Source organism: Melanostigma gelatinosum (assembly GCF_949748355.1).
Source record: "Melanostigma gelatinosum genome assembly, chromosome: 12".
NCBI lineage: Eukaryota > Metazoa > Chordata > Actinopteri > Perciformes > Zoarcidae > Melanostigma > Melanostigma gelatinosum.
The window spans coordinates 8365500-8385563 of NC_136645.1; the positions used below are offsets into that span (position 1 = coordinate 8365500).

Genomic DNA, 20064 nt, shown 5'->3' on the forward strand with positions numbered 1-20064 from the left:
TCTTCATTTTCAATTTAAAGAGTTTGAATTTAAATAAGAGTTCAACTTGAACATAAATTGATATTAAGACTTGAGTAGGAACAATAAGGTATCTGTCCTTTAATGACAGTTTTTTTTTCTTTGATGGTAAGAATGAAAGCATGGTGAAATTAAGGAAAAGGCGCTTGCCAAATTACTTGTTCATCCATGTTTAATTAAATTGTGTCAGTGAAAAACCCAAATATGTAAATCAGGTGCCTTATTAGAGGATGTTTTACATTTAATTCATGTTGCACCTCATTGCTGGGTGCCATTGTTTTGTCATTATTGTAATGTTGTTTGTACCATCATGATCTTAAATCAACAAGAATTTGAATCAAAAGGGATCCAAAAAGGGTCTAACCAGAGGCATGAGAGACTGTAAAGGCTCAGGGGGAAATAACCTTGTCTTGACAAATTGACCCCTTTTACCTGTTAACTGTCCTGTTTTACTCATCTAGTCCACACACACACACACACACACACACACACACACACACACACACACACACACACTCCCATCATTTACATATGGAGCTCGCAGTCCTTTCAAAGTGGCTTTCACGGAACATTGTGCTGATAATGATCTTGGTCGTGAGGGAGCGAGAGACACAGATCTCCAGAGACTCACCATAAGACAAGGGGGGGAAGAGGATAAAACTCCGACTGTACTCCAACTCAAAGGACTTTAACACTCTTTTCCTCCCGACCCCCCCTCTCTCTCCAATAAGCCCTCTTGTGTTTTTTAATTGGCAGAAATTAATCTTTAGGATGTAGATGGTAGATTTACATTCATTAAAAGTCAAGAGAGGAAGCCAGGCTTGATGCTAATCAAATCTGCTTAATTATGCTTAACATGAGTATCTCCAGGGGAAGAGAGAGAGAGAGAGAAGGGGAGAGAGAGAGATAGCTAACTCGAACTTTTTACTTTTTGCCTTTGATAACTCCTGCTGAGTATGGCCTTTTCCTTGCCAAAAAGAAATGTCACGACTCTCTTTCTCCATCTGTAGAAAATACACGATAAAGCCATCAGTGTTAGGCTATGCACAGCTGATTCATTCCCACCTTTAAGTGTTTAATATAGTGAGACGTTCAGTTTTAACCTTCCAATCCGCAGTGCACTGGAACTTTTCAGGCTTGTGGCTTCATCTGATAATAGATTTACCGACATGAACCCAGTTACAAATGGTGACATGAACAAGGGCCCGATGAGTAATAAGTCAGCCTAAAGAACTTACCAATTATAACCTTAGATGGTAGATTTTGGTTAATTTTTCATTTTACTTCATCCATCGCGGTCTGCTAAGCAACCATTTATTTAAGAGAGCCCTGTTAGCAGTAGGTTGCAGGATGCCCTGGTGGGAAGTGACTTTGTCTCACAACAGGAAGGTCATAGGTTTAATTCCTTCAGCAGCTATTGTGCTTAAACTCACATGAAATGAAACAATGAACCGATACTTGCTGCAAAATCTCTCCAGTAAGTGAAGTATTAAATTACAGCGTGCCATACCCAGGAGAAGAAAGAAACAACACATAAACTGTGTAATATCAAAGGGGACCTCTACCGACTTTGTTTACAGGTCTTGCGGACTACTTACCTGCTGGATTCTTGCAATATCGCGAGATCACACAAAAATCCATCTTGTTAGGCTTCTAGTAGCATACTGCATTTGTGTCACAACCACAGTGGTTAGATAGCGTTCAGTGAGGAGATACTGGCAGTTACAGGCGTGGTTTAGGTGTGTGTGTGACGTTCCTTTGTTCAAAGCAATAATGGCGGCTCCTACGAGGCGAGCGTAAATGCTGCAATAACATCAGTTATATTAGACGCTCAAGGCTTTTCTCGAAGGAAGAGATGTCTTAGCTCTTCACCTGACTGGCTTCTGCCGGACTTTGATTGACAGGTGGCTCATCCAATCACCTGCCAAGTCTTTTTTTGTGATGTGAAGTGATGTCACTTGAGTCAGCATCGGCTTGGACCGAAGACTACAAGTTTGAAAATTAAAAGAATCTGCGGGTGTGCGTGAGGCTAGCGCAGCGGCTCGGGGCCACATTAGCCGCTACTAGCATAACACGCCCAGATCTCAGTCTAAACTGTCGGCGATCAAGTTGCATTATGGGTAGCGTAGGCAGCAGGTTTTTACAAGAAAAAAAAGATGATATTTCTGCTTCTGCTGCATCGATTATTATCCTTTATTTTAACTGTCCATCGTGAGTTTGACAATCAGGAGTGCGATGCTAGTTCAAGCTTGTTCAAGTACTTTAAGTTCCCTCTCATCAGACTTTGCAATCCTGACCACCTGGGGGAAATTCTCCCTGCACTGAATATTACAGAGTTGATTCATTTTTTATATCTTTGAGTCCTATTATTGCGCCAGTAGTGTGTGGTTTTTGCCTCGATTCATGTTATTGTATCATTTTGTCTACATTAGCTTGTTGTTTGAATGTTTTCGGATGAAATAGGTGACCTGTGTTTGCCATTTTTGTAGGCCTATGTTTTGAGCTCAGATAGACTTACTGATTAAATGAAACATTCCCTGGACCAATGTGCTTGCCAGAGATTTGCATCTGGTTTCAGACTCCTTTTCCTCAGCATTTTAACTGTCTGAGACAAATACACACAGCCTCCTTTAAGAAACTAAATCTAGCTTCAGCTTTCCTGTTCATATTTATCTTGCCGTAGTGCCATCATGAGCCAAAGAGACAGATATAATACTCATGTTGTGTTGCTGTTTGAAAGCCAAGCTCTGGACCTTTCCACATGTCTGTTTTGGCCAGTGAGCAGCAGAAGCATGAGGGAAATGTGTAGGTGGTTAGATCAGCCGATGAAGTGTAAATACCACTCAATCTGTTCTCATTAGAGGAGTAAAAACATACGAATCACTTCGCCTCCATTAAAAATGCCCCAGGGTCCTGGTTAAGTGTGCGTATGTGAGTGTGTGTGTGTGTGTGTGTGTGTGTGTGTGTGTGTGTGTGTGCGTGTGTGTGTGTGTGTGTGTGTGTGAGAGAGAGAGAGAGAGAAGGAGGGGATGACAGAATGATGTTTTGGCATTTGTGTCTGCAGAGGGGATCTGAAATGCCACCACCATCAACGCTGCTTAATTCTCAGAAACACACTCTTAATCTGAACAGACAATCCGTTCCGGCAGCCACTGTTATGGTTCAAATCAACTTGGAGTGAAGGGTGTGTGTGTGTGTGTGTGTGTGTGTGTGGGTGTGTGTGTGTGTGTGTGCGTGGTCTTGTGAGTGAGAGTGTACGTCATTGTGTTTTGGTATGTGATTAGGTCTCTGTGTGTGCGCTCATCTCCGAATGTGTGTGTGTGACCAAGATATCACACATCCATTCCACATTCTCCTATGATAATGTGGATTGATTATGGATATGATAATGAGAGGCCGGCGCGGCGTCGCGACCTTCACAAGGTCTAATTGAAACAAGCGTTGGTCCTCCGAAGCACTTATCAAGTCACACAGCACATCATTAATCACGGAGAATACAAGCTGTCACTGCAACACACATGCACACACACGCGCACATCATCCTCTATTTTGCTGTTTTTCTAACATACACGCACACATGCTCTGTCCCGTCTCCTCTCTTTCTCTTGAACACACACACACACACACACACACATACACACACACAATGCAAGCTGTCACTACAATATGCCTGGCATTGTCTTCTTTTAAGGAGAGTGGACAGCTAGTCCACCCTCCATCTCTATTTTCTACAAGAAAAGTTGAAGAACAAACAGGCTGTTGCAGTTAAACCTTTTTTTAAAAAAGGAAGAACAAAAAAAACAAGAGAGGGAATGTTAAAATAATTCAACAAACACGGACAGCTGTTCACTTCACCCAAACTCGCCTGAAATTGAATTAACTCGAGTTGTTTTACTCCCTGCTTTTATTGGAAGACGATTTAACAACCAAATGTGATTCCAATGTCTGATTAAGGCAGCATATGGTGCCTACCTGTTAAACACAACATGCTCAACATCAGCTTAACGCCTCAGTGAGCCACTCGAATAAACTAATAAGCTCAATATCATATTAGTCATTACATAGTCCAACACACAAAATTCCAATCTGATAAAAAGGTGGTTTCATTATCATCATAAGGAAAACACAAGGGAGTTTGCACGCGCTACGTCGATGCCATCACCAACTTTGTTAATTGTTATTCAATTAACTGCTTTTGTTAATGAAACCAATTAATACTTTCAAACAAGCAGGGAGATATATGATTATTATGCATCTATGCAGGAGACAGCTAATTACAACTGTAAATCAATCAATTCTACATTAATCAGCTTGGAAAATGTCCAAAAATAACAAAGTCACGAAAAGACTTTGGAAGTTTTTTTTTATTATTTTTAACATATTTTGATTGCCATGCCATTATCCTGTCCAATGATTGTTAACGATCCTTTAAAGAGTTTATGATCCAATTTCCTTGCTGTGAATTTAATTGGGACCTAAATAGTATAATCCTACGGTGTTTAAGTGCGGCCTGTATGTGATCAAGGGTGGTGCATTGGAGGAAGATCTAACAAGGTCACAGAGCTCCTCTCGGGGAAAGAACAGTCAGTGAAGCGTCACAGTGCTGAAGGATGAGGGTTCGATCAGTTTGAGAAATATTAATTAATCAGTCAATTCAGTGCCAGAATACAGACCTATATAAAGTATGATCTCTTCAGGATGTACACTGATCTACGGTGTCAATAATTGGATTTCAGAGGATTTAGAAAATACCGACAATACCGACAATAATTTATTGTCAGCGGTACGAAACAGTATTCTGATTGCTTAAGTAAAAGTAGAAATACCACAATGTAAAACTAGTCCCTTAGAAGTAAAAGTCCAGCCTTCAAAATTGTAATTGTAAGAAATTAAAGCTGCATGGTCTGTTGAAGATCTTAAAGTTAAAGTCGGCCGCTGTGGAGCTAATTCCACTCATTTTACACACCGTGGTTAAATCTAGTGTATCACGATGCATCATATTTTACATGCATATTATAGTCTTTTGAACTATTTAAGCAGATGTAACTACAGCTGTCGGATAAATGTAGTGGAGTTCACAAAACTATATACCCCAAATTATATTAAAGTACTATATCACATAATGGAGTAGAACCATAAAGTGGCATACAATAAAAAACACTTAAGTAAAGGACAAGTACCTGATAAATGAGTAAATATTCTTTGTGTGTCATGCATATACAAGTTCCCAGCCCACATGGATTTATTAAACACCAAAAATACCTTGTCAACAGTGAATCATCTGACAGCCAAGATCATAACTTCTTAGATATTTTGTCTCAACAATTGAAAAAGTTCCCGTCCTAAAACACCACTCAAGTTATTTCTTTGTACATCCAACCGGACGAACTCATCAGTAACAAAGTCTTAAAACTTAATATTCTAGCCATGAAACTATCATACAATTTGCAATGAAATGGACATAACAAACAAAGCCGTGTCCCTGCAGGGAGACCATTAGACCTACCTGTTTATTGCTAAAGGTAATTAGTAACCTAAATATAACTGTGCACATAGAGATCTTTGACTTTTGGTTAAACTCTCCTTCTACTCTACACTGTAGTTGTTTTCATGAGACACTGTGTTTGTAATTTAGTTTCGTACAAACATCAACAGACCATCTTTCCTTATGCACAAGAAACTTCTAATCAGTCCAGTCTAATTATTTTTGGAATATCCATTGCGCGCACCTCAACCGTAATCTTTCACTTTTAAATGAGACTGCCCTCATTTATCAGAAAAAGAATCCTCTGCCTGGATAATTATCAGACATACAAACATAAACACCTTTAGAAGTTCACATGTGAGGACCCGCTTTAGTTGATACAGTCATGTGACCTGACCAGTGGCCTAGTTGTACACCTCTTAGATGTTTATGCATATATGGACGCTAATCTCTCAGGCAGGACTATGGGATTTGAGAATATTTTGTTTTATAGAGATCAAAGTATCTGGCTGGGATCAGGAGAAACCCTTCAAACACATCAAACAGAAAGCAATGAATCCTGAATCCCACGCCCACAGTAGCCAATCAAGCCATGCATAACTCTTTGTAATAGAAAAGGATCCTCGATGTGGGTCTCCCTCCGTCAACATCTCCTGCAGCTCGCCCCCCCCCCCCCCCCCCATGGAGGCCAGAGGTTGTTTAGGCTCAACGAGCGTTCAAGGAGAGCCACTGCACCTTATCTGTATGCCTCTCATACTTGCCGAACACGATGCTGGTATTGAGGAACACAGAGATACTGTGTTAAGAGATCAAAGCAGCAGTACAGAGATTTAGACTTATGGCCTGTCAGTCAAGATGGCGAGACAAAGCAGAGGAAGACAGAACTGCTTACACACACTCACGCACTCTCCTGCTCGCTGGCTTTCTCTGTGGTGTGCCTGTGAGGGGTGAGGCGTGACTGTCAGATGGCTTGGGGGCTACTCATTTGTAGACATCTACAGCGCTGCATGAACACCTAAACTCTCTCACACACGTATACACACACACACACACACACACACATTCAAAAGCTACTGATTCGAGCCCTTTCGGATGAGAGGTCGCTTCTAGCCTGTATATTGGCCTGTGGAGGAATGTTTTGCGCTCTCAGCATTTTCCCTCGTCTCGAAGATGAATAGAGCTATTTCACAGACGGTGGAGAAACAAAACAATGCTGTGTGGTGAGACACATGATGTAGGGGCTTCATTTCTGCTTATCAAAGACACGTTTTTTTGTGTAAAGTTTGCAATAAATCTCAAATTCTTTTTTGTGTGTGTTGATAAGACATTAAGGGGGTAAGATTTAAGTTCAACAGGACATCCTGCTGTAAAGAATGACCCTTGTTCACGTCTTTTGTACATGTTGATGTGATCACCCCTGCATGCGCCGTGTTTGTATCTTTTTCCCTTTCACCTAGTGTGACAGGAAAGATCATTTCCTTTGCACAATCCTTCAGAAAATTTCAAGTCTCATTTGAAAGCCATTAAGAATTACATCACTGGGGAAAAATGCTTTGTTATGTTCTACAATGGGATCAAGGCCGCATAGGAAAAAAGACATCATGTTAAATAGGGAAACTATGATTTGAAAAGTTCCCGATGAAGTCTCAGTATTTCACTGCTCTCAGACAGCAGGGAAACTGTGAGTGGAAACACAGAATTAAAACACAACGCCTAATAAACACCTATGTCTCAGATAAGAATAAGAATGACACAACACCACCTTGTGGTCGTTGACGGCAACATTTTAATTTAGACTTTGAGCAATCATTGATGCTTAAGCAGACAGTGGAAATATCAAAAGGTTTCAGTCGAAAAATGCATTATGCATACACAAAATCAAAATATAATTCATAGCAAATGATATTTCACATCATTAAAAAAAATTCTCATGAAAAGTGCAACACAAGTTGACTATCAGAAATTGTATGTATGCTCTTAAATTGAGGCAGGATGTCAATGCTAAAACCACTCTGATCTTCCACTTTACAAATGGCCGGAGGAGAAACTTGCAAGCAAATATGAGGCAGAATGGCTGAGCATGCCCTCATGTCGGGAGAAGATTTGTGTTTAGGAAGAGGACCGAGGTTGATACCTCCACACAACAACGCAAGACACAAGTCAAAGCACAGAGGACACAGTGCTGACACACAGGCATATCTGATTGGCTGGAGAGCCCGTCGTAGGTACAGATCCAGGAATGGGGCTTGATCCCATTAAAGTTCAAACTGAGACGATCGGGCTGAATCTTCAGTTAGTGCAGTTTTCAGGAGCCTGAAAGAGAAAACAAATACAAAAGTGGCAGTGATCCATCGCCATGATAAATTATGAGATCACTGCAAAGCATGTTGCTGAGGTTAGTAAACAGGACTGGGACTTAACCCTCCTTTACAGTCCACAACAGTTTCTCTTCAACAGTGTTAGTTAGTTTATGTTATTAAATATTATTAAAGTGAGCTCTTTGGGAGCCTGTTTCTGTACCTTGAGGGTTTCAGAAGCTTTACGCAGCTCTTTGATGACTGCAGACAAAGCTTCTGGGTTGATGCCTTGCTCACACAGCCTCACACATATCGACATAGACTCCATGTCCAAACCTGTGTTCAGCAACCTGGAGATCTCGAGGAGCACTGTTGGAGGAAGGAGGCGTCACGTTGAGTTACCAAAACATTATTGAGGTTCATTTTCTAGTCACAATACAACATTGGACAGCTTCACGTCCTATGCAATTTGTTAGCAATACGATTGCAAGCAAGCTAGGGGTTAGCAAAAACACTATTTTTTACAAATACACAAACCACTGCATGCTCATGTAAAATATATATTTAACGCTACCGTCCATGGTCTCCCGGACTGCGTTTAGGTTTGCGCTTGCTGCACTTGCCATAGTGTACCGTTAGTCTAAACAACGTTAGTCTAAATGACGTTAGCAAACGCTTGCTAGCAGGTAGCTAACTAATACAACTTGAAGTATCTTACGCGATACAATATTATGTTTTTTAAATAGCTAAGCCAGACGTTAAACGTGTCGCATTCATTTTAGATACGAGCTGCCAAATAATTGAAAAGCACTGTCATTAAGGGACTGCATTAGCAGCTGGTTAGCTACCGTGCCTGCTACGCTAACACGCGAAACTGTCGGCGGAAGTGACGTGCCATGTCTTCGTTGATTGGTTTCCAAGAACTTCCTGCAATGTTTCTATTGGCTAGCGGGCCTTATGGGGGAAATTGAAATAAACGTTGGTTTGAACTCTCTCCCTGACGATTGTTTGCCGACTACTCAATGCATTTAGCTGGGTGTTCAAAGTCCTGGCTCATTTAACAGTTCGTTGTAAGTATCAACGGTGTATATTTATTTATCGTTAGCCAATATTAATATGTACCTTTCATGTTACGAAAGAGTTAAAGCTAGCTAATTGCTTCCTCTGAAGGCTACGGCTATAGCAACAGGGGAAGTAATGTAACTTAACATTGACTTACCAAAAGCTGTCGTTTGAGTGGACTGTGCCTTTGTCAATTGTTTGCCTGAAATGTCCTTTTCCTTCATGCAGACCGGGAATATTTGACCTAAGATGGGGGACCGTGTCGAGCTAACGTTACAGATCACTCCGGAGACTCCAGGCAGGCCTTCAATAAGAAACCCGTTTGAAAGTCCCAATGACTACCACCACCTCCGTGAACCCCTGGTGCCAAGCCCCTCTGTCTTCAAGTCCAAGCCTTGTAAAACGGTCAGTTTCAACACCTCACACCCATCCCCTCAAATATTTAGACCTATAATACTATGTGGCCTTCCTGCAAATATCTAAATCCTGTCATATGTCCACATATTGTTTTGCTCTACTCACTTCCTCCTCTGTTTCTCCCTCAGACTCCACCCAAGTTTATCTGGTCTATTGATGAGATGTCCAGTCTTATCCCAGTGCACATAGACCCAGAGGACATCCAGCGGCAGTCTTTTTACCTCAGCCAGACGAGGTATGTTGTGAAACACAGTAGTCACCGTAGATATGTAAGTATCAAGGACGCCATTGTGAGTAAAAGTCATATCCTGGTGTGTTAAATGCAAATTGTGTCGAATGTGTTCTCTACCCATCTAGGATGGATTCTGACATTGAGGAAAAGCGACAGAATGCTATTGAGCAGGTATGAGATTCTTATCAAAGCGAATCACATTGGATAGATGAGTTAATATAGTCACGATTTAGTGATTCATTTTGTAAATGATGTAAATTGTCTGTCTCCCAATAAAGTTTTTCACCAAAGGAGCCATTGTGCCCTCGCCCTGGGCAGCACCAGACGCCCGTAAAGTCCCTCCGATGTACACGAAAAGTAAGTTCATCTTGTTATTTTACTTGTAAAATTTTCTTGTCCCATTGTCATCCCTTTGTTTGCCTTTATTTTGGTTTTGTATGTTATTTAAGCATTTCTTGTTCATGTTTCTGTATTGTGCACTTGTAGGTAAGTCTACAATGATTGCAGAGGAGCCAGAAAGAATCTCAGGTTGGTGTTTTCTTTGAGAGGGCTTTGACATCACTTTCTACAAATAGTGTTCAATCTTCTACATCATCTTCTTGCTTGTTTTTGATTTATTTCTATAATGTTTCTTTTACAGTTGCTTGTCAGACGACTCTTTCATTACCCTTGGCATTCGATTTGGAGAAAGTACTAGGTAAGCCTTAAATAAACATCCGTACAATAAATTCAGAGTATTTTACTATCAAGTCACCATCTTTTTCTACCCTCTCCTCAGGGGATTATTACCGCTGCGATGAAGCCTGCGATGCCGTGCAGGAGAGTCTCAGTTCCTCCTCCTTGAGACGGAAACTCTTCCTCGATGGCCGGGGCACTTACAGCGGCTCTGACAGCTCCAGCCCACCAAGCCCAGAGAGAAGCCACATCATGGAGGAGAGGCTTTCTGGACACGGCCGAGAGGGATCTGTAGGACGGGTCGCAGGGTCTGAGGGAGACGCTGCCTTTTTCTCCCCTTTGTCCTGTGGCGTGTCGGCTCTGACTCCCTCTACGGTGAGTGGAGATGTGTAGGGATGCAAGTGATGATTATTCCAAGAATCCAAGTTCTGTTTATTGCCTAATCTATTCAGCATGTGAGTAACTAACCTTTTAGCTAAAATGTCTTCTTTTTTTTTTTTTTCTTACACTTTGATCCAATTGTTTAGTAAATGAACACTTGCACTGTTGAACAAACATGTATTTGCATTGTCTTTATTATAGGGTCAGTTCTCGTCCAGTCCCATCCAGCACGGCTGCCTCCGGGACTGCAGCCTCGGCAGCATCCCCAGTCCTCTGTTCCCTGAGAAGTCGTCTCACGCTGGCCTCGCCTCGCCCACAGTTTCGCCTATTTTTGCACATGCAGCACACACACCCATATGCTCAGGTAGACTATATGTTTTGTCACGCATACGGAATAAGGCAGAATTGTTTCAAGTTTATTGTTTCTCTTCAAACTGAATCTGACTCTCTGTTCTTTCTTTAGCTGAGCGGAAGCTGCCGAGCAATTTTACTCCACTGGGTGTTCCCCTGGACAAAAATGTCACTCCTTGCAACGAGAGTCCGTTTGTCGAGGGTTGCTCACCCATCCGTAGCTGCTCCCCGCACCAGCTGCATTGCCACAACGAGTCCCAGCACAACGCCAGACCGAAGCCCCGGCCCAGAGTCCGCTGCTGGGCCTCTCCTCCCCTCATCTCCCCGATCCTCAACTCGAAGCTTCAAGACAATCAGGAGGCTGAGCATCAATTCCCCTTCTTCTCTCCATCTTCTTCCTCCTGTTCCTCCTCTTCTCTCCCCCTTATGGAGCTAGATCCAACTTCGCCGCTGGCCCGCGACGCACACCACGCTGAGAGAGTTAGCTTGGATCCTATGGAACCCGTGAACATGGATGATGGCGGGGAGGCCGAGACGGAAGGGAGGTTGGAGGATGAAGAGGAAGAGGAAGAGGAAGAGGAGGAGGAGGAAGGTGCGGGGCTTTCGGCACAGCTGACCAGCTCTCGTATGGGCAATGTGTCGGCAACAGAAAGCTCTCGTCTGTTTGCGTCTCTTCTGGCAGAGGGAAGCAGCATACGCTACGATTCTAGCATGCAGGTTCGTGTGAGCAGAACTCAGTTGCTTTGTTCTTTTCTTTGTTTTGCGATTGTATTTACGGTAAGTTCTTATTTGTCTTTTCATGTTGAGATGTTTGTCTGCTTCTCGGGTGCATTCAGGTGGACAGCGGTTACAACACTACCTCAGCAGGCACTGCCAGCCTTATAGACGGCCTCGGCTCTGACTGTCACGGCAAAGAGTCCTTCAGTTCAAACCTGGCAGAAGAAGCCTTGCAACTGACTCGACACACTAAAATGAAGGTAAGTTAACCCTTTACACACGACTGATGGATACGCGAGTTTGTGTCTTTAGAGCTAATGCAGTGTCAGCACTTATTTAAAACACAATCATGCAGACTTCACAAACATTTTTTTAAATTCCTTTTTCATTTTACGTTTCATGTCACTAACTATAAGTTTCTCATTTTCCAGGTGTTTTATCCTCACCACTGAGTCATCTGATCGATGCATTTTAAAGGGACGCCTCTTCCACTGGAAGCTTAAGATGATTCATTTGTAACCAAATGCAACAAAGTTTACACTGTTTTGACGCGTTTATGTTGCATTGATTGGTGTCTGTTTGAACTGAGGGGTTTCACAACTGGTTATTAATATTTTTAAGGTTTAAAGTTCACGTTGTCATACTATAGTGTTTCATCACAGGTTGGAAGGGAGAAGACTAACCCACAGCCCATCTTCCAAGTCCCAGTGTAAGACACTGATAAGTAATGATTATGAGTCAACAGTTCTTATGGACCGAGTACTGATTACTGGTGTGATAAAGGGGAGGAAAAAACAGTCATTTCTGTATTCAAGTTGCACAACAGTAACCTCCTTGAATGCTGTATTGACGCTGAAGTCATCATTTCATTTTTATTCGTCGCTGACATGATCAACCTGATGGAACTTGACTTTCAGATGACATCAGATTTGTACTGTATTTATATTTTTATATAAGTTTATCATGATTGTTTTTTTTTTTTTATGATTTTATTGTTAATACAGATTGCTTGTGGCGCTTATTTGGATTGTTATATTTATTCCTGACTGAGACTCAATGAATAATGCCACTAGCCAATGAAAAGCTGATTGAGCCATTTGTCTTTAAAAAAAGAAAAAATACATAAAAGCGTTGTGTGGATCGTTATTGCATTAAATGAACTTGAATTATTTGTCTGGCTCAAGAAGACATTGTTTTTGAGTTGGTAGTTTCTACAATGTATTCTGTGTATCTTGACCGAATGGTTACATCACTGTGGTAAGCAAACAGGACGGTGGACCACGGATACTCTACTTGCATTGCTCTGGGCCAGATAATAAACACACTGATATTTAGCAGATAAAATTAATAAACATTACAAATCCATCCCTGGCTCTTCTTAGTCTATTTTTATGGACTCTGGAAACTTAGCGCATGCCGTAAATTGTGTACCGCTGTGGACAATATCGACTTGTCTCCATTATGAACCAGAAGATTTAGTCACACTGGGTGTACATAACACACACTATTAGGTAAAAACAGAAACACTTTATTACTTGTAACTACATTGTTGACAAGTTCCACTGCTCTATGTACCAACAAGTGTCTCACATCATATAAAAAGAGCGGTGCAGCTTCACTAAAATGGGCACCGTTGCTCAAAATATAACGCTTTACAGTGTCAACGTATATAAACTTTTGCAACTTCTTGATCTGGTGGTTCGGGTGAATTGCTGCTCTGCTTTCTGCGTCAGCGGTCCAGCTTTGGTTTCTTGGCCGGTGGTTCAACATCTGGGGCTGGAACACTCACCCCGGAGATCTGAAATAAAGAAAATGAACTGAAAAGACTGCTAGTTTTGAGTAAATTCTCAACAAACTGAAAACAACATGTTGACCTTCCTCAAGAGACAAATCTCTTTGGCTAAAATGAAAGACAACTGTGTACCACTGCTCGTTACTCAGTCCTTACCACAGGCTCAATCAGGGACATGCGGATCTTCTGGTGCTGAATGTTGGAGGCGTCCAGGCTGATGGTGACCTTCACCATGTCAAATATGTGGAAGGTGTGCTGCTCTACTTTCAGAGTGGGACCCTAAAAACATTTATAGAAGAGATCTTTAAAGCACAGCATCCTCTGATAGTTTTAGTTTAACAGTGTTGATCTAACCAGCTGTTAAAAAAACAACTAAAAGCTTCATACCTCTTCATCAAAATGCAGGTTTGGGCCCGCCTTGTCTTTGGCATCAAAGAAGACCGTTCCTTCCAGGCCAAACTTTGGGATGAGTACGATGATTGCGTTCTTCCTCACGAACAGAACAAATCCCTCTTCGTTCAGAATGCCTCGGCTCTTGAAGAACAACTGGAAAAAGATCATTTGCATTATAAGCATGACTTCATGGTGAACGATGCAGTATGGTGAGAGGTCTGTTGGATTCCAAAGGCTCATTGGGTCATAAACAAACAGCTAATTCTTCATCGCGATGGTTCTGGCATAGACTATAAATAAGAGGCGCACTCATTGGTTTGTGGACTGTGGTTTTGAAGTCACGAGTTTGGCACCATCTTGGTTTTTTGCAACCAGAAGTGACGCGAGAGGGTGGAGCTGAAGAAGACATTTTGTTTACCTGTGTGTGGAAGGCCACAGATGCCCTCTGTGCGTACTGAGACATTTTGTGTCTGTAATTGAGGTTGATGGAGAGCGCTGACTGCTTTTGTTTATCCATCAAGTCTGGGTAGGTGCTGTCTGCTGCTATGGCCACTGCCAGCAGGCGGTGAACTATAATATCTGCATACCTGTGCAACGGAGCAGATGAAGAGGGGGGAGGAGGAGGAGGTAGAGGTTCAGATAGAGAGAAAAAGGGAAAAATATGGAAGACATAAGGAAGTTAGTAAGAACTGTGCTGCTGTAGTGTCTCAGTCTTTGTTATACATCTCGTTAAGATGTGAAGAATATCTGTTGTCGTACCTCCTAATAGGGGACGTGAAGTGTGTATAAATGGCTGAAGCAAGGCCATAGTGGTGGAAATCGCTGTCCATGCCAGAACAAAAATAGACAGCCTGCATCATGCAGCGAGTGGCCAAGATGCGCAGCAGCGTGTTAAAGTACGGGAAGCCGTCCACTCTGGCCACGTCAAGGGAGTCAGCCAGGGCCTTCGCCGAATCCGTGTGGATCTCCACATCCTGGAGAGAAAAGGTCACACAGGGTTGACAGGAATCAGGTTTACATTTTGTATATCTGAATATACTGCCAATTGATGGACAACATCCTCCATTCATAACAAGGCAAATTGATGAAATTAGCTCAAGCTCAGACAAGCGTAAAGCTTAAAACGACAAGAAGACATTTCCTGCATGGCCATCCATCTCCGCTCACCTTGGACTTTGCGGCTTTGAGCAGGATGTCGTAGTTCGATGGAGGCGGAGCTGGATGTTTCCTCAGCATAGCACAGTCTGGAAATTCATCGTAAATCTTCCGGGCAACTGAAATATTGGCCAGCAACATGAACTCCTCGACCATAGAGTTGGTCTCCCTAATAAACAAGAGATGGGTTTATAAGCATATGTCCGAAACACACAGCGGGACAAACATTGACATTAAGTTTTGTGGAGAAAAGGGTTATATATGAAAATATTTTGAAGTCGCCTACATGAGTTCTTTGGTCTGGAGGTCAATGGGATCGTGGGTTTCACTGTCGATGTGGAATCGGACCTCTAAGGATGACAGTGTCAGCGCCCTGAAAGAGATCAAATGTGACATAAAACACTCTTCCTGTTGAATACAGCCAGTGCTTTTGATTTCTTTTTGAAGTTGTCAATAACATTTCCTGGCCAAAGCCTTAGAATGCATCCTCCTTCATTCTGTAAATCTATTCTTCAGCCTCCATCACGCCTAACTTCCAGTCCTTACCCGTTCTCTATCCTCTTCCTCTTGAGGACTTTGGCGAGTTTGTTGAGCCCTCGCAGGCTCTTGGTGATGTCATCATTCTTGGTGGAGTCATCAATCCTCATCTGGGCCTCAGCATAGGTCAAAGACGCCTGTAAGACAAGGGGACAGGCATTAACAAAACCCACACTTGGTGGTAGTATCACAGTGCATTTAAATTCACACATCAACTGCAAAGTGCATTTCATCGTACATCGTGTGTTGGTACTCTACCTTGGATTTAATGACACTTTTTGTGAACCGGGTCTTGACAATTTCAGCCTTGTGGTTCATCTCCCAGATACATGAGAAAGCCAGCCTGGTAAAAAAAAAAAAAAAATTCAATCAGAGACAAACATTTTAACAGCAGTTTAAACAGTCATCTGTTCATTCACTGAAAGAGCGCTGGTGATATTTATTATGGTGTGAGTGTCTCCTCACCTTTCCACATTGGAACGTAGAGAACAAAGATTGGAGCTGAGCAGCTCAGGAACCATATCTATCCTCTGATGGCCACACAATAGAAATTGTCAACAAAAATGTGTGGAACACGTGTGGAATGTGTGGAACAAAAATCAAACGGCTGAAAACATGGCAACGGTGTCAAATAGTTTTACTACATTGTAAACAGGTTCGCTGCTCCCAAACAAGAAGGCGCATGTTGGTAGTGACGTTCAAATTCTGATATTGTGAAAACACTCGGATGCAAGTGTGTGTGCGCGTGTGTTTCCTTACTTTGCCGCACAAGTAGACAGTGGTGCCACGGCTCGCAGCCTCTTTGTCCATAGCGTTGCCAGGTCTGATGAAGTGACTGACATCAGCGATGTGGACGCCCACCTATAAAACAAACCAATGAAAGACTTTAGGCCCATATGAAAGACAAACACAGATGTTTGTTTTCCTACTTCGTAATGTATGTGTCCAGTATGTGCACCTCAAGGTTTCCATTGTCCAGCTCTCTACAGTGCAGCGCGTCATCTATGTCTGTACATCCAGGAGGATCCACACTGCACACCGTCAGAAGCCTCAGGTCCTCTCTCCTCCCCATGTCCTGTTCCACAAACATCAACATTAATACATACACAGACCCAAAACACATGTTCCTTCATATCATAGGGCGATAAATGATGTGGCCAGAATACTGCGGAGTGTATCTCATTACCTCTGGTGTGATGGCCCACGGCATCTTGGGAAGGAAACTGAGCACAGCCTGAGAGAAGGCCTGGTGGGGGATGTCGTGCTCCAGCAGCAGCACCTCCTGCTCTGTCTCCTTATCCCCTGCATTCCCCAGACTGCGCACAAAGTGGCCCTAACAAAGAAGAAAAGCCTGATTTATCTCCATGGACTGACTTGTTGTTTTTGCGCATATTATTACGTGCCTTGCTAGAGAAGTGCGGCTTTATATAAATATAATAAAAACTAAACAATTACATTTTCTGTCAAACTTTGGCATGTGAAGATGGAGGATAACTAAGATTCGACAGTCCGCAGAGGTTCTAACTCACATTGGGATATCTGGAGTGTTTGGGCCAGCCGTCGATAGCCACCATGATCCTCTGGCCTGCCAGCGTGGATGCCTGGCGCGTTTCAATGCGAATGCGCGGGATACGGCGGTCTGCCGGGGTGAAGAGATGTCGGGTTGACTGAAAGAAAAAAGGAAAGAAAAGAGATGGTTGGCTGAGGATAGGACAGGGAAGTGCTACACAGTTTCTACAGTATTCAGAGATGCATGAACAGCTGTACATTTTCTAAACAAGCAAGAAATAAACTGTGTATGACATACGGTGTTATAGAGAAGTCGAGCTTTACCTCTTTGATTTGGGAGAGATTGAGCATGCCACAGAATGGCCTCCAGTTCCTTTTGATGATTCCCACTATTTGGCCAGTGGGCTTCCTGGCTGCTTCAGCTGCTTCCGATATCCTCAACTGCTCGGACACACAGGAACACAAAGGTTATTAAGACACTGTGACTACAAAAGTCACTTTGGGGGTCATTTAAGTGCTAGCCTCTTTTTGTGTAGCACCGCACCCTGATACCAAACTCACTGATTTCTCCTCGTCCTCCTCTTTGTCCTCCTCGTTGTCGTCCTTTGCTGCGCCTTCGTCCTGCAGCACGACTGAGGAGGGCGCCGCCCACTGACTGCGCGGCAACAGCTGCACAGCAACCAGATCTTGGTACACTGCTCTGTTGAGGTTCTGAAGACCTTGGATGAGAACCTGGCAGCAAGACGAAGGAACAGTACGGAGCTTTACACGTTTGCATGCTTTCCCATTTTGTTTTTACAGTCAATTGACTTGTAGTTATTCCGCTAAATGGAAAACCACGACATGACAAATTGTCACTGAAACCCAGGAGATGTCTGAGAGATTCTTACATTTCCAGATTTTGGACAATTGTTCAGACAAACGTACATTTACAGACAAATGCGCACGCACGTGCGCACACACACACACACACACACACACACACACACACCTCTGTGCTGTCTTCCCCCTCTCCCTGAACAAAGACTGTGGCCTCCAGATAGTTGTCCCTGCTGGCCCTAAAGGTGCCCTGGAGGAAAGTGCCGCTCTTGATTCCTGCCTGGATCCTGGACAGGGGGAGGTGCTCTGGGAATAACACCTTACTGCTAGTGATATCATGCTATGAGAGGAAAGAAAAATAAATGAATGCAAGGAGAAGAGCACAGAGGAAAGGGCAGGGGTGTAAACGGGGGGGGGGGAGTTTACCTTGTCATCATTGGACAAAGCCAGACGATCCACAAGCTCAGGGTTCCCTAACAGACTCTTGATGTACTCTTCAACTGCAACGTAAGAGAATAAATACTCATGAAAAAGCTGATGCCATTTGAAAGCATGTTAGAATACAATAGAAAATAGTGAGGAGGCATGTGTTAACCCCTTTGTAAGTTGTCGTAGAATTTACAACAAGCTGTCTTCTTGATATGCAGCGTGTTTGGAAACCGATGTGAAACAAATTGCTACTGTTCCCCGTCATATATTCAATCCCCCCGAAGAAAGAGCGCTTACATCTGTACACCAGCAAGCCGCTCTCCTCGGCCTTCTGCTTGTTCCCTTGATCGTTGGTGAGGAGGACCACCTTGAGTCCGTCTGCTTCGGACTCGGACTTCTTCAGGTGCTGGCTGTACCATTTTGTAGCCACGCGGATTGCGCGGTCGTTACTGTCATTGGCGCTCTCACCGGGTTCACGTTCAATGAATGTCTCTCTGGAAGAATAGAGAGTATAGGGATGAATGTGTAAGCTTGACAAAAAGTCATACTTTTCACAAGTAAATGTATATCACAGGGGGGATTCTAATAAGGAGATCTTAATGTGAGGAGGAATGTAAGTGGTTACTTAAGGTGCATCTGGGCAATGTACTTTTTCCCTGATTACTTTTACACATCACTATTGTGCAATTAAGATGTCGTGATGCAGTAACAGGGTTCGTGGTGTCTTTGTACCTGTGGTGTTCATTGGTAAAGGTGTAGAAGTGTTTCTCTTTCTCATGTATGATGTCCTTCAGGCGCTTATAGACTGGTGCACTGCGGTGGCGAACCTCCTGAAGCACAGTCTGAAGGATTATCACATTACGAATCACGGGGTCTTCCAACACGTCAATCTGCAGGACACAGACATTGTAAACACAAGGGGGAAGAGTCTCAGAGCTGTTCAGAATCAGGTGCAAAGGTTGTATGGGTGTCAACAAAAGAATTTATATAAAAATGCCCAAGAATCAAGGAAACCCCCATACCCTAACGTTACATTTATATTAGACCTCCACTGCAGCTATGTCAACGTACTGATAGTATAGTCATGTAAAGACACACAAAGAAGATGATATGGATGTATTAATATATTAGAAGCACAAGAACCATAAGATGAGATGATAAAGTTTGTATTATCACAACATGGGAGCCACCAACTCGGGCTACAAGTCCGTGTGGACATTTATTTTTACCTGGTGCAGCACAACGTTAGTGTCAGGAATCACGTAATGTGGATAAGAGCACAAGTCGCTCTCAATGGACGCGTCTGTCTGCAGCACCGCGGACTCCTGTTTGCATTCAGTGCAAATTTCGCTTCCGCACCAAATATCATCTCTCAGGTAGTGTTCGCGCACAATCTTCATCACCCCACCCGCCCGGGTCTTCTTCACGAAGGTTTTAGATTTCAACATGATGACGATGAACTCCTCAAGAGATGAAATTCCGATGTTTTTCTCCTACCATTTGGTGACAAGCAGGCAGTTAGCTGCCCATGTGTAAACTAACTCAGTGGGCCGACGAAACCTTCCCAGAGTTTTGACAAACACGTGAAGTTTGATTTCAGGTGGTGATATCAATCGTAAATGTTACTATATATTAAGAAACCATGTATAAAAATAATACATAACTTATGTCTCAATAAATAACGTGATTTAACTTTTTTTTCATGTAAAATAATTAAAAATCGGTGTTCATCGTTAGTTTTGGTTGGCCATCCAATACTTGTTCAATGAAAACAAAGCAGAAGAGGGACCGGTTG

General features: G+C 42.8%; 3 protein-coding genes across 3 annotated transcripts; 1 reads left to right on the top strand and 2 right to left on the bottom strand.

Moving 5' to 3' along the window:
* Positions 1 to 7274: 7274 nt before the first annotated feature.
* On the bottom strand, positions 7275 to 8673 carry mzt1 (mitotic spindle organizing protein 1). Its single transcript, XM_079279993.1, has 3 exons — positions 8375 to 8673; positions 8024 to 8169; positions 7275 to 7816 (listed from the first exon to the last, which is right to left on the bottom strand). Exons 1-3 carry the CDS (start codon positions 8424 to 8426, stop codon positions 7793 to 7795), a joined length of 222 nt encoding a protein of 73 aa, XP_079136119.1. The 5' UTR covers positions 8427 to 8673; the 3' UTR covers positions 7275 to 7792.
* Positions 8674 to 9111: 438 nt separating this feature from the next.
* bora (bora aurora kinase A activator) lies at positions 9112 to 12806 on the top strand (the record flags this gene model as incomplete). The annotated part of the gene is made up of 11 exons (XM_079280977.1): positions 9112 to 9267; positions 9408 to 9514; positions 9637 to 9682; positions 9790 to 9868; positions 9998 to 10039; positions 10152 to 10208; positions 10290 to 10561; positions 10769 to 10931; positions 11031 to 11635; positions 11755 to 11895; positions 12067 to 12806. 11 exons carry the CDS (start codon positions 9112 to 9114, stop codon positions 12085 to 12087), a joined length of 1689 nt encoding a protein of 562 aa, XP_079137103.1. The 3' UTR covers positions 12088 to 12806.
* Positions 12807 to 13148: 342 nt separating this feature from the next.
* Positions 13149 to 19784, bottom strand: dis3 (DIS3 exosome endoribonuclease and 3'-5' exoribonuclease). Its single transcript, XM_079280481.1, has 21 exons — positions 19499 to 19784; positions 19002 to 19159; positions 18567 to 18763; positions 18267 to 18340; positions 18013 to 18180; positions 17583 to 17753; positions 17346 to 17462; positions 17042 to 17179; positions 16699 to 16845; positions 16471 to 16587; positions 16272 to 16373; positions 15978 to 16042; positions 15771 to 15855; positions 15522 to 15649; positions 15262 to 15348; positions 14988 to 15144; positions 14580 to 14794; positions 14239 to 14407; positions 13815 to 13973; positions 13584 to 13706; positions 13149 to 13433 (listed from the first exon to the last, which is right to left on the bottom strand). The coding sequence occupies exons 1-21, from the start codon at positions 19715 to 19717 to the stop codon at positions 13365 to 13367; spliced, it is 2865 nt and encodes a 954-aa protein (XP_079136607.1). The 5' UTR covers positions 19718 to 19784; the 3' UTR covers positions 13149 to 13364.
* Between the last annotated feature and the right edge of the window lie 280 nt (positions 19785 to 20064).

Bases quoted from the DNA above. Each gene is read 5' to 3' on its own strand.
- mzt1 (XM_079279993.1), bottom strand. From the start codon at position 8,426: ATGGCAAGTGCAGCAAGCGCAAACCTAAACGCAGTCCGGGAGACCATG. The intron at 8,170-8,374 runs GTAGCGTTAAAT...TTCCTCCAACAG, and splicing joins AGTCCGGGAGACCATGGACG to TGCTCCTCGAGATCTCCAGG. The intron at 7,817-8,023 runs GTACAGAAACAG...TTTCTCTTTCAG, and splicing joins AAGCTTCTGAAACCCTCAAG to GCTCCTGAAAACTGCACTAA.
- dis3 (XM_079280481.1), bottom strand. From the start codon at position 19,717: ATGTTGAAATCTAAAACCTTCGTGAAGAAGACCCGGGCGGGTGGGGTG. The intron at 19,160-19,498 runs GTAAAAATAAAT...TGTGTCCTGCAG, and splicing joins CTAACGTTGTGCTGCACCAG to ATTGACGTGTTGGAAGACCC. The intron at 16,846-17,041 runs GTGAGTTAGAAC...CTTCTTTGTTAG, and splicing joins AACACTCCAGATATCCCAAT to GGCCACTTTGTGCGCAGTCT.